This window comes from Adiantum capillus-veneris, chromosome 14, assembly GCF_014529385.1.
Source record: "Adiantum capillus-veneris isolate H3 chromosome 14, ASM1452938v2, whole genome shotgun sequence".
Taxonomy (NCBI): Eukaryota; Viridiplantae; Streptophyta; class Polypodiopsida; order Polypodiales; family Pteridaceae; genus Adiantum; species Adiantum capillus-veneris.
In genome coordinates this window covers 72,128,875-72,140,877 of record NC_140944.1, presented here as the reverse complement: position 1 = coordinate 72,140,877, position 12,003 = coordinate 72,128,875, and the positions used below count along the sequence as shown (strand labels likewise).

At 40.7% G+C, this 12,003-nt stretch overlaps 1 protein-coding gene across 3 annotated transcripts; it reads right to left on the bottom strand.

Moving 5' to 3' along the window:
* Positions 1-7,159: 7,159 nt before the first annotated feature.
* On the bottom strand, positions 7,160-11,166 carry LOC147442605 (uncharacterized). 3 transcript variants are annotated; one of them, XM_086528744.1, is made up of 5 exons: positions 10,756-11,166; positions 10,500-10,612; positions 10,359-10,396; positions 8,618-10,003; positions 7,160-7,831 (listed from the first exon to the last, which is right to left on the bottom strand). In XM_086528744.1, exons 1-5 carry the CDS (start codon positions 10,792-10,794, stop codon positions 7,704-7,706), a joined length of 1,704 nt encoding a protein of 567 aa, XP_086384870.1. In that variant the 5' UTR covers positions 10,795-11,166; the 3' UTR covers positions 7,160-7,703. The 3 variants fall into 3 exon arrangements, with proteins under 3 accessions (XP_086384870.1, XP_086384873.1, XP_086384872.1); XM_086528747.1 differs by lacking the exon at positions 7,160-7,831 and adding an exon at positions 7,857-8,302; XM_086528746.1 differs by lacking the exon at positions 7,160-7,831 and adding an exon at positions 7,858-8,330 and having other exon boundaries at positions 10,756-11,165.
* Between the last annotated feature and the right edge of the window lie 837 nt (positions 11,167-12,003).

Here is a 12,003-nt window from a genome sequence, read left to right as displayed (position 1 = left end):
GATCCCCGATTTCAAGCAATATTGTGATGGCTATCTTTGTGATGGACAAGACATACTTGTTGGACATTCCAAGCCGCGTCAGTTCAGGTTCCTTATGCAAGATGAGACACCAATGATGCAATATAAGGCACATGTAGGTGTATGAAGTTGGAGTGGAAGTATTCGCCTTTGGAAAACAGACACAGAAGGCAAGCCAATGTTACCACATGGAGATCCACCTCTAGTACCAATGGCAGAGTATGACAAGGCCCACGAAGAAGTCATTTTGGGGCTAAAGAACTATATAAAATTTTGGAAAAATTTAGGGAATGGTTCAAGTATTCCGCGATATTATAGACCCGTGATAGATTATTGGAGTAAGGTAATTGAAGAGATTGGAAAAGCAATCATATCAGAGGGAGTCTTGTATGAAATGTTTTGGCCAAAAACTCAAGAATATTCTCACCTACAAAGCACTACAATGAATTTGCAACAAGGAGCAGAAAAATTCCTAGGCCTTGAAGAGTTGAACGATCATTTTTGTGTGCCTCAACGAGATAGTCCAAGGGAAGAGTTTGACTCTATGTCTGATGTGCACCAAGGTGACTTTCTTATGCTTGTTCCGAGTGACACAAAAATCTATCCAGTGTGGCTTGCAATGGCTTTATCTGACATTGATAATGAGCCTACATCACCATACTATAGAAAACTCTTGATTCAATATTGGGCACATTGCGCGAGAAACAGTGGGATGACAGATACTCAAGCTTACAGTAATTGTTGGAAGGGTTATTGGGTTGTCAACTATAAGGACCCACAAGTGTGGGAAACTGTAGATGCAATTGTTTGGTCCTGGAGACCCAACAAAGAAGGACCATTTTCTAGAATAAAGATTCCAGAAAGGCATGCTCTAAAAGCCAAAGAAGACCTCACTCATGCACATCAACCACACTTGGATCAAAGTTTAGATATGGTATCAAATGTGGAGTAGAATTATGTGGAGCTTCTATTGTGACTATACTAGTCAATTTTGTAAACAAAATCTTTTTTGTATCTTCCTTTGTTTTATGTAATTCGTAGTTTTATTCAAATCCATGTGTTGTACATCCTCTTGGCTTTTGGTGTTTATCAACACCACAATCTTATGAGATTTTCACTTTATTTACTACACAGCTCAATTTTTCCCACTTTAAGTGGAAAATTCCCAAATCACATAAATTTAGTCGATTTGGAGATTCCCATAATGTGAGATTTTTACCAAAATACCCAAAAGACTGCCATCAAAACTAGGAAGCATCTACCCAAAAGGCCGCCATCAAAACTAGGAAGCATCTACCCTAGCATGGATTTACAACACATGCCAACCAATGGACTTGAGGAATAGAGCTTCCACCTTCACTAAATAAATCTTCAAAATTACAAATTTTAAGTGTAGACACACCACGAAACAAGAGAGCTTCCCCAACCTACCATACACCAAACTGCTTGCGAGTTGTCATATCGTGTATCCTGCCGGGAAATAGACTATACTCCCAAACCACATCTCCAAAATGGATGCTTTAAAGCCTCAAAAATTCTCTATACTTTTTGCAACAAAATTTTTGAAGACCACAAAGATTAAATCCATGCACCTCTATGTGAAAAATTGGCACGAGTAGCAAGCTGCCATGGCCCGACTACACGTAGGCAAGGCTAGTCGAGGACAAAAAACTGCATTAAAATGCATGGAGAAGGTAGAAAGACCCAAGACCTGAAAAATTCTTCTGTTTATCTGAACGTTTTTAAGTTTGTACATGAGTTTAAGTTACATACAAGTGATACTTCAAAAAACTCACTTATGGGCACCTAAGGCAACCCGACAGCTTGCGCTACACTACCGACTTGCACTGCATGTACATGTGCTTGCTTTAAACCCACAAAAATAAATCCCACACACTCTTTTAACATTTGGCGTCATGTCCATATATACAAATTTACAAGAAATGGGGTGTTCAAAAATGCGTGTAACAATTGAAGAGCAAGGAAAGAGGACAGAATGCAATTTTTGGGATTAAAATTTAATTACCTAATCATTAGTTATGATGATTGTTGCTTGGTCGCTTGAGCATGCGTACACGGATCTCTTCCTCCCCAAAAGATAAGCCTTCCTTTCATACTAAGGATACTATCTTTTATACCTAGGGAGTGGCCAGCTCGAGAGGGCCTTTATATATCATGACACAATTACAATTTAGGGAATCGACCTGCTACTCTAAAATGAGGATTTACACATGGTAAAGCTACATTAGCTTGGAAAAATAATAGAGTACAAAAATATCAAAAATGTGGTGTCCGGCTAGGTGGGTGCTTGTGTGCTAGAATGTCCAAACATTCGCCAAACATTCCTCCCTTCCTAGCTCGTGTCGACCCTTGACACAATCATGTGCAATGTGGTCATTAGGGTGATCTTCAGGGGTGGCTGCTCTTTAGCTTTGAAAGTGATTTATATTTGATAATGCTCTCCCCTTCCTTTAATGATTTATATTTGTTGTGTTCTAGCTTCTATTTTTCATTTTGTTGCTTATTTTGCATTTGGAGACACTTTTGGCAATGAAGATGGCTATTGGTGTCGCTTGCCTTTTTGGAAAATGAGCCTCTCGGTAGTGGATTTTATGATGGTTCTAGCCATCGGGTTCCAATGTAATGTGAATCCTCTACAATATTTAACCGACTTTGAAGCACTATGTGAGCTCCTTATGATTGTTGTCGATAGCTCTATTGTTGACCTCGTCGTTGTATGCCATTCTTCGACTTGCCATTGTTTGATGGAGCTTTGTTGTTGCCCTTGAATTTAAGAGTTGTTTTTAACAAACATATAGACATGCAGTTGTTGCTCTTATTCTTTGATGAATGAGATGAGTAGCAATTTCCTTATTGCTAATGTAGAAGGAATATATACAAGAAGATAGTCATGAGTATTGCTAGATTAGGATCTAAAACCTGGATGACCAAAGGAAAAAAAATCCGGTGGAAAAAAATGCCTGTAGTATATGCTTTGATTGGAATTGAGTAGTTGGACTTGACGTACCTGTTCATGCAAGGTGACTGCTTGGGAGAAACAAAGGAAGAGTATCTAATGTAAGTGTCAATTATTGGACACTCCATCTGCATGTGAGAAATTTGTCAAACAAAAGCATATAGTGTGAAAGATGGAATTGATAGGTGTTTCAAAGAACATATGTAGCACATGTTTACATCAAAGGATGTCGCAATAGCTTCCACATTTTCAAGAAAAGTTTTTGATGTAGAAGCTTCTCCACTCATACCTCACTATGCTTAGTGCATGAGTGTCTTTTGGATTTACTCCTTCACTTTGTCAAACTTAAAATATATAGACTTTGACTATTATGCTCACATATACCAGCATGAGTGACACAACATAAATATGCTCAACTCTTTCATCTTGAGAAGTACCTAAAATAGCTAAGACTCTTAGACCATAAAGAATATTAGTTTCACTCATTTAGTGGCTTAGCTTTTCGACTATGACTCCTATGCCATGTATTTTTAATCGCAACTTGGATGTCCCTGCTCAAGGCGAAAAACCCAATTCCATAGGTTCTTGAGATTTAGTCCTCTTTCATTGTTTTGGTCTTTGGATGCCACCATTTTGTTCAATAGGTTGGTATACTTCTGCTTTATGAAACATGTTCTACAATTGTAGAAGGTACCGATGGAGCCTTTTGTTTATCTCCCATGAGAAGTAGTCGTTGATGTGTGAGGGTTCTCTATGATTGAGTTTCCAATAGAAATTTTGGAACCCACCTTGCTACTGGTCTCTGTGTGATCGTCTTTTGCATTTTCTTCTTCTGCTTTTTGATTTGATGGAAACTAGACTTTGATACCCATATCTAACTATTATCATTGTAAAAGCCTTGCTTTTGTAGTTGAAGACGAGGTATCCATCTAGAGGTTGTAGCACCCTTGGTTATGATTGTCTTCTATTGGCTCTTGGTTGGGACTGCTTGCCTTTCTGGGTGGAGCCTTATGCTACATGATTGATCTTAGTTGTTCGAGGTTGAGATATGACTTTTGGTAATCATATATGACTCTCATCCATGTGCTTCAAGTAGCTTGATTGGAATCATCCGTTGCTTCACATGACTTTGTTGGGTAGCTTAGTAGCTTAGTAGCAGTCTAACTTTGATATCCATACTTGTCGCATTGCTTGTTTCTTTGAAGGTCTTTTCTTTTGTTGCCTTTTGTAGTTTTCTCGCCTCCTAATTGAGGTGTTTGTCTTCCATTGATAGCTCAACTTTTTATTTGTAGAACATTGTTCTTGAGGTGAGTGGGTACACGCTATTATCTTAGTCTTTTTGACCCAAACATGAGTGTTTCCTTGAAAGTAGCTTTGAGCAGTTATTGACTCGTTTGATGCTTCCCACCCTATTACCTATGGTTGTTGAGGTTGAACTTGTGATTGGTGTATCCAAACTAGATCTTTGACTTTGATGTACTCTTTGGATACTAACACTTGGTTGACTCTTTTCGGCCTATTCTCGAGGCTTTGTTGTGATGGAAACTTAGGTTGATAAATTTTTTTCTTAGGCTTACTTTGCATTGTTGATGGTTTGGCTTTTGATATAGATGCTATGTAAGAAGTTTGCTTGAGATTCATTGAAGGTAATGCTGACTTGCGAAGTTGATCTTGTTCAACGTCTGCTTTAGCTTTACCTTTTTCTTCTATGGTTGGTTGTTTCCTTTTTGCATGGATTTGAGAAGCTTTTGGGACTCTTACCCTTGTTGTCATTAAAGCTTTTGGTTGTTATCGAAAGAAGATGTTCATGCAGGTTTTGGATTTAGAACTTGTATATACAATTTCTTCTAGCTCTTTGATTGGTGGCTTTCCCATCATTATCTACGTGTCATAAGTCATTAGGTTCCTTGTCATATAAGGATCTATCATGACTGAACATGTGATTTTGAGTCTTGTTTCTCTACATCTGTCAAATTTGATCACTTTAGGAGACAGTCTCTCTTTTGCCTTATCCTCATTCCTCTCTTGATCTTGATTTTGTTGAATATATGATGTGGAACTTGGAAACTCTATTCTTTACCTTCTTTTAGTTGTGCTTTTTTGAAATTTGGCTTCATTGAAACAACTTTTGTCAATTCTTCATGTATGTCAATGATGACATATTCTCGTGATTACTTTTCTTCTTTCGTTTGCGTTTTGGCATCATGATCCATGACATGGATGTTTGACTTACTTGTTATGCTTTTAGACTCACAATTTCATTAGCTTCCTACAACACCTTTATCATAAAATAGAAAGCTATGTCATAGCCTTCCTCATCACAAAATTTTGTAGATATTGTTTCATATATGCATACATTTAGAGTAGTCAGTATCTGGTTTCATCCAAAAGGCTCAAACAAATCTTCATGAAATGGCTCTCGAACACATTCCTTATCCTTTGCTGATCTCTCTACGATGCAATCTTCTTTCATCCGGCTCGCATTCGGATGCTCCATACATCCAGATATGTGTTTTGTTGTGCAACCATGCAGGTATTTTCTTTTCATGGACCGTAGTTGAGTCAAATTCCTCTACAAGAGTTCAACTAACATATCTGTAACTTTCATCATTGATGTTGATCCCCATGGTAACATCCTTATGCTGCAAGTAGAGGTAGTCATAGCTCCAATCTTGCACCATTTTGAGTTGACGCATGAATAGTCACCCAAAATGACACCAAAGTTGTTGCTCTTTCCATAATCCACTATGGCAAAAGTATGCTCGTACTCAATTCTACATGAGGATACTATGATATGTTCTATTATACCCACATGTCTCTCAACAAATCCATCTGCAAGTTGCAATTTTACTCGTGTTTTTTTTAGAGTTGATCTCCATCATTTTTCCCATATTTCTTTTGTCTCTATGGCCACTCCAGCCTCACTACCAAGTATAACAATGGTTCTCACTCTATGGTGCTCTAGCGGCAAGGTGGTGTTTCCTCCTCTTTCAAAATAATTTTCCACCTTGTTTAGAGGTATTGGTTTACTTTGGATTATCCTGTGTCGTTTGCCGGCTTGATCATTTAAGGGAATATCTTGAAGAGGAATTTTCAATCCCATCTTCTCTAGATTTTTGCGAGTAAGGTTGTTTCTTTCATGTCTCTTTGGCATGCCTAGCCAAGGCGTCCCCAAAAAGGCAGTTCACTTGGCCTCACTACCAATGACACCGCAATTTCAGAGAGGATCCATGGTGGAAAATGGGCGTCACGTGTCGAGAAAGATCATAGATGTTGATCTCAAATGTGAACTTGGTGTAAACTCGGGTAAACGTAAACTCATTGTGAACTTGGATGTGAACTATATGGGTACTCTACAAGGTATGTGCATTGCATTTTGATGGTGTGAATGTGATATGAACTTGGCTTAAACCCGAAGTGAACTTGGTGTGAACTAAGATTGCGAGTGTGCCGAAACTACTTAATATAATGCTACCTTTTTCCTTGTGTAACAAAGTGCATGCGCTAGCGTAGTGGTAAGCAATTTGCTCCATGATAGGTAGGGCATGAAGTCAAACTCTACACAATTCATATTTTCCCCCCAAATGGATCAGACGTTCCACGGACCATAGATTCTTCAAAAAAGGAGGTGTCAATGAGTGCTAGCTCAGTTGATAGAGCAAAAGCCTCTTGTGTCCAAAGTCTTGGGTTCAAACCCCCTTGACAGTTTATTGTTCCCCAAGTCTATATGATGGGTTGGCCAACCTTAGCCGGTTGGGATGCTCTACCTTATGGAGTCGTAATGAGTGCTAGCTCAGTTAATAGAGCAAGAGTCTCTTGTGTCCAAGGGCTTGGGTTCAAACCCGCTTGACAGATATTCCCCAAGTTTATATGATGGGTTGGCCAACCTTATTCGGTTGGGATGCTCTTCCTCACGGAGTAGTAATGAGTGTTAGCTCAGTTAATAGAGCAAGAGCCTCTTGTGATCAACGTCTTGGGTTCAAACACTCTTGACAGTTGATTGTTCCCCAAGTCTATATGATGGCTGATTGTTCACTAAGTCTGTACGATGGGCTGGCCAACTTCATCCAATTGGGATAATGAGTGCTAGCTCAGTTGACAGAGCAAGAGCCTCTTGCAGCCACGGTCTTGGGCTCGAGCCCCCCTTGACAGCTGACTTCTCCCCAAGACGAACTATATGATGGTTTGGCCAACAATACCTGCTTGGGATGCTTTAACTCACGGAGTCGGTGTATCTCTCCGAAAAACAGGCAGGAAAAAAACAACCTTACTCTGTTCCTCTCTTTCTTTGCTCTGGACGCTACCACAGAAAACTGAACACGAGTCACCATCGCAACAGAATTCCTAAAATGTGATTTTATTTTGACAAATTGGGAAAAAACAGGACCTAGCATATTGATAGAGTGGGGTGGGGTTCTGGGCTACAAAAATGAGCTTAGCTTAGTAGGGTTCTGCTTCTGGGCTACCGGAATGAGCTTCCAAAACGCTGATTATGAATCCAGGCATTCAAAAAGCATTGAATCCAAGCAGTCGAAGAGTCGCGTGCGCTTGAAGACAGCTGCACTCAGTCATGCTTGAAGTGTCAACTGTCTTAATGGGAAAATGGAAGTAACCAAACAAGCCATGATCACAAAGTGGACCTTAATACAAGAGAAACTTGCAACAAGAGTTGCTTGAAGTTGGACTTGGGCTTGACATTTGCCAATCATTAGCAAGTGGTCTCTTTGTGGCATGGGTTCTTCGCAGTGCTGTTGTGGAATTCTACGGCAGAAGAAGTTATGATTCTAAGCTTTTGAACCATGGAATGCAAATAAACTTTTCCCCTTGAAATCAACTCTGCATGCACACATAAATCTTCAGATATGGCAACAGAACGAGAAGGATAAGATCGACAATGCGCTTGTTTTATTATGTGTACATTGTGCGATTACTGAATGGAAGGGCTCCTGCGTTCCATTCCAAAGAATAAATACGATGAATTCATACTATAAGTCTGATTAGAAGTGTCAGTTGTACAAATGTTCATGTTTCTGATATGGCATACAAATGTAAAAGGAGGGGCCTCGGATGGATCGGCTGCAAACATCAATGTCTTTATACAGTAAATTCATGAAGATGGTGTTTGTCATCTTGCTTATATCTCAAGAGAAGCTGTTGCAGGTTGAAAGTCAGCAAGCAAGATGGTGTTTGTCATCTTGCTTATATCTCAAGAGAAGCTGTTGCAGGTTGAAAGGCGGCAAGCAAGCTATCAAGTCATTCTCTCTTCATTTGTCCTGCTTTGATGCCAGTTTCCATGCATGGAAATGCCTAGACAAAAATGAAAATGCCTGACCACCTGCTGATGGTAACATGGAGACGAAAGTAAATAAACACTTCTACAGGTTTGCGGCAACCGCTGCATCTATGTGCATGCACATGTACCCGAACTCATGAGCACTGTTTGCTCTTCATTGTGAGAGAATGCATGTTGAAATAATGCTGCCCAGCCCATTCGTGAGGATGGTACACACAGATGCATACATGGTCAGATTCCCATGTAGACACATGAGCTAACACACAGGGAACACAAAGTCACATGCACACATGCATGTATGCACACACACACAATTCAACATGTATTACCTGTTGGGTTTAGAGAGGACCTCCTTGTGTCTGAAGTGGTACGTGCATCCATAGACGGATTGCTAAAAGACCAGCTTCTTCTCAAAGAATCCGAAGCATTATCCGAATCCGGAGCATTATCCATGTAAACGTTGGCAATGGGATGCCTGTCCTCTTCATCCTCATAATTTTGAGATGCCTGTTTGATTTCCTTCATCTCATGGGCTTCGGGAAGCCTCCTTATGAGAGTGGGAGATGGAGGATTTATTGAATTACAGAGCCATTTCTGCTTTTTGGCAGATGATGCCCTTTTGCTTGTACTAGCACAGGCTATGGTGGGAGTGAGTTGGGGTTGCGGCTTTTGCGCAATGCTAGTACGTGTTGTAACACACGGTGACAACCTCACTATCTTTTCTTTCTTTGGAAAGCTGCCTTTTCTGTCTGAAGAAAGAGCTTCATTTTTATGCATGGTCGATGGTAACAACATCGCTTTTTCATCAAGGGAAGATTGTTTTGTGATGCTGGCATCTACGGCTTTCTGCTGGTATTCTGGCGGCGTGGTCATCGGAGGTGTTGTCTCATCAAAGGTCGGATTTGGAAACATGACCACCACGTTGTTAGATATCTTCCCTTGATGAGTGAAGCTCCATGGTTTCTTTCTGGAAGACTTGATCTCTTCCAATTGCACGGAAAAACTTTTGGATGCTATAGCTGAGCTGAATGAGTCCACATCCACATCTCCTTTTGGAGGAAATGGTTTGCCATGTTTCTCCTCCTCATCTTCCATTCTCATCAAAGTTCTCATTGACAAAGAGCTCCTTTTAACAGTGGCATTGCGATCAATAGCATTACCATGGCCAGCGAAAGGGTCGGTTGTTGCTTCTTCCACATGCTTCAGGTCTCTAAGCTTGAGGATGTTTGGCATAACGTCCTCGCCTCCAGGACCAATTCTGGAGGAATGCACATTCTTATCTGCTGCATCAACCCACGACGAAGTTTCATCTCTGCTATTCCGACTTTTGGGTTTCTTTGTGGAAGTATCACGCCTTAAAACCCCTACTGTGAGTAGTTCAGTGTCATGATTTTTCAAATCAACCTCACTCTGGCGGGGAGTCCGGTTGTTTTCTTTGCTGGAAGCTCTTGGTTTTCTACCGGCATCTTTTGATGCAGACATGTCAACCTTCTGCTGGGGCAAATTTACCCTGTTGGAAGGCTGTAATGTGGGGGTTTGATCTGCTTTGAAAGAAGAGTATGATGATGGAGTGTTGGTGTTTTTTGCAGCTTGCTTCTTCTTTTGCACCTTCACCATGTCCACTGTCTTCTTAGCGAACTTGCTAACCGCAACGGCCTCTGATAGTGCATGATCATGCGTCAGCGCTGCGGGCATGGACCATCGCCTTTGGCTCCCTGAGTAAACAAACTTACTGAGCTATTTTCAGCCTGTACATCCTTGTAAATGTATATGAACATATAGGCATGTGAGAGCAAATTTGCACATGTCTGTGAGTGAGAAGGATGTGTAACATGCGTGCGCAGACACAACACACACTCATGTGAGCCATTTTCAGCATGTATATTCTCGTAGATGCATGCGAATTTATAGGCATGTGAGAGCAAATTGCCACATATCTGTGAGTGAGCAGGATACCACACACACACACTTACGTGTGCACTAGCTCACGCAGACACATTCAATGTCCAAAACCAATAATAGCAGACAAAAGTCAATCAATTTGAAGAACAAATTCATGAACGAACTTACCTGATGGAACCAGATAATTGTCACCCAATCCATACAATCTGCAAGAGGAATATTCCACGGATTAATGGTGGGTACATTTCATAGGCCGAAACCTCTTCTGAGGATAGCAATTGAATGGAGAAGGTTAATTAATCATCTTACATGCTCAATTGCCGAGGCACCTTATCAGGTTTGGGGTCTGTAGTCAAAGGCAAGGGGCTATGCCCTCTGAGTGCTCTTTGGATCTCCTGCAGCCTTGTGAGAGCGCGATCAAGCTGAAACATTTATGCGGACCACAGACATACAAATGATTATCAGTAAGTGGAAGGGACGAAGAAACTGCATTGATCAAAGTGGACAACAAAGAGTAGTGCAGAGGAACATTATATCAGATGACAATCGCATTGGAAGAGCTTGCCTTTTCCACGGTCTGCTTCAGTTGGGTTGTTTGCTCCATGGCCGCAAAGGATTAAGGAAGCGAAATCTGACTGTTTCATTGAAATGGCAAGCTTGCATTGTGTGATGTTGGATGGGCAGAGGTGTTTGTGATAGCTGCCGCACTGTAATTTACTGATGGAACGTCTGCCATGGAGGCTGCAGGCTGGTTGTACAGATACATGGAAGCTTAGCGCTGAAGAAGAGAGGGCGCTCAACTTTGCATATAAACATCATGACAAAATTAACTCTCAGAAAAGACAGAGGAAGATTGTCTCGAGTAGATGATAATGATGCTGAAAATTCTGCAAATTTTGCTGTTGTTGGTGGTGTTCTATAGAATCGAGGTGATGGGTAGGAGGAAGAGTGAGTGCGCGCGTGTGTGTGTGTGTGTGTGTGTGAGAGTGAGAGAGAGAGAGAGAGAGAGAGAGAGAGAGAGAAATGCGCGCGCGCGCGTGCGGGTAACGGTCATAAACAGAGCTGAAAAAGCATTTTTTGCTTCTTCCCAACGACCGTTCTAAAGGGACCGTTCACATTTTATTAAAATCCGGTTACTGGCCTGAGTATTTTTTGCTTCTTCCCAACGAACGTTCTGAAGGACCATTCACATTTTAATAAAATCCGGTTACTGGCCTTCAATGTAAAGCCTTGAAAAAATGTATCTCGTTCAATAGCCTAGCGCTACAAAAGAAAAAATGGCATTGGAACAAGTAGCCAACTTGGTGTAAGGGGCAAGGATCCCTCTTAATTAGCAAATTCACCAACTTCCACCATCTACTCTCCGCTATGTTGTCGTGTTGTGACACGTTTATAATTCGAAATCAAAATGTTTATTCTTCATGCTTTTTTATATGAGGGACTAAATGCTATCGTGTACATAGTATCATACATATGAGAACGGTTTGTAATCGTATACATATCTTGTCGAGAAGACGAGGCCCTAGACTTGGTATTATTGCGTGTTTAAAACATGCTCAATTTGGTTTAGAAATGTACATATGGCAAGTGTGTTGGGATGGCACACTTGTTTCACCTAGAAAGTTCAGTGTGAACAATCTTGGCCAAAAATAGCATGTTTCGTACACAAGCGTAAACTGATGTATCTAAAGTGCTTGCCAAGTGGGAAAATGAAGATAACATGTAATTGAACCCAAGGAAATTTCTCCATAAATTTTTTATTTTTTTTCAACTCGTTTGGACTTGTATCTTTGTGGGCACATAAAGGAGATGG

Coding starts and splice junctions, on each gene's coding strand:
- LOC147442605 (XM_086528744.1), bottom strand. CDS start 10,794: ATGGAGCAAACAACCCAACTGAAGCAGACCGTGGAAAAG. Junction 10,613..10,755: donor TGAAGCAGACCGTGGAAAAG/GCAAGCTCTTCC, acceptor TAAATGTTTCAG/CTTGATCGCGCTCTCACAAG. Junction 10,397..10,499: donor GTGCCTCGGCAATTGAGCAT/GTAAGATGATTA, acceptor TTCCTCTTGCAG/ATTGTATGGATTGGGTGACA.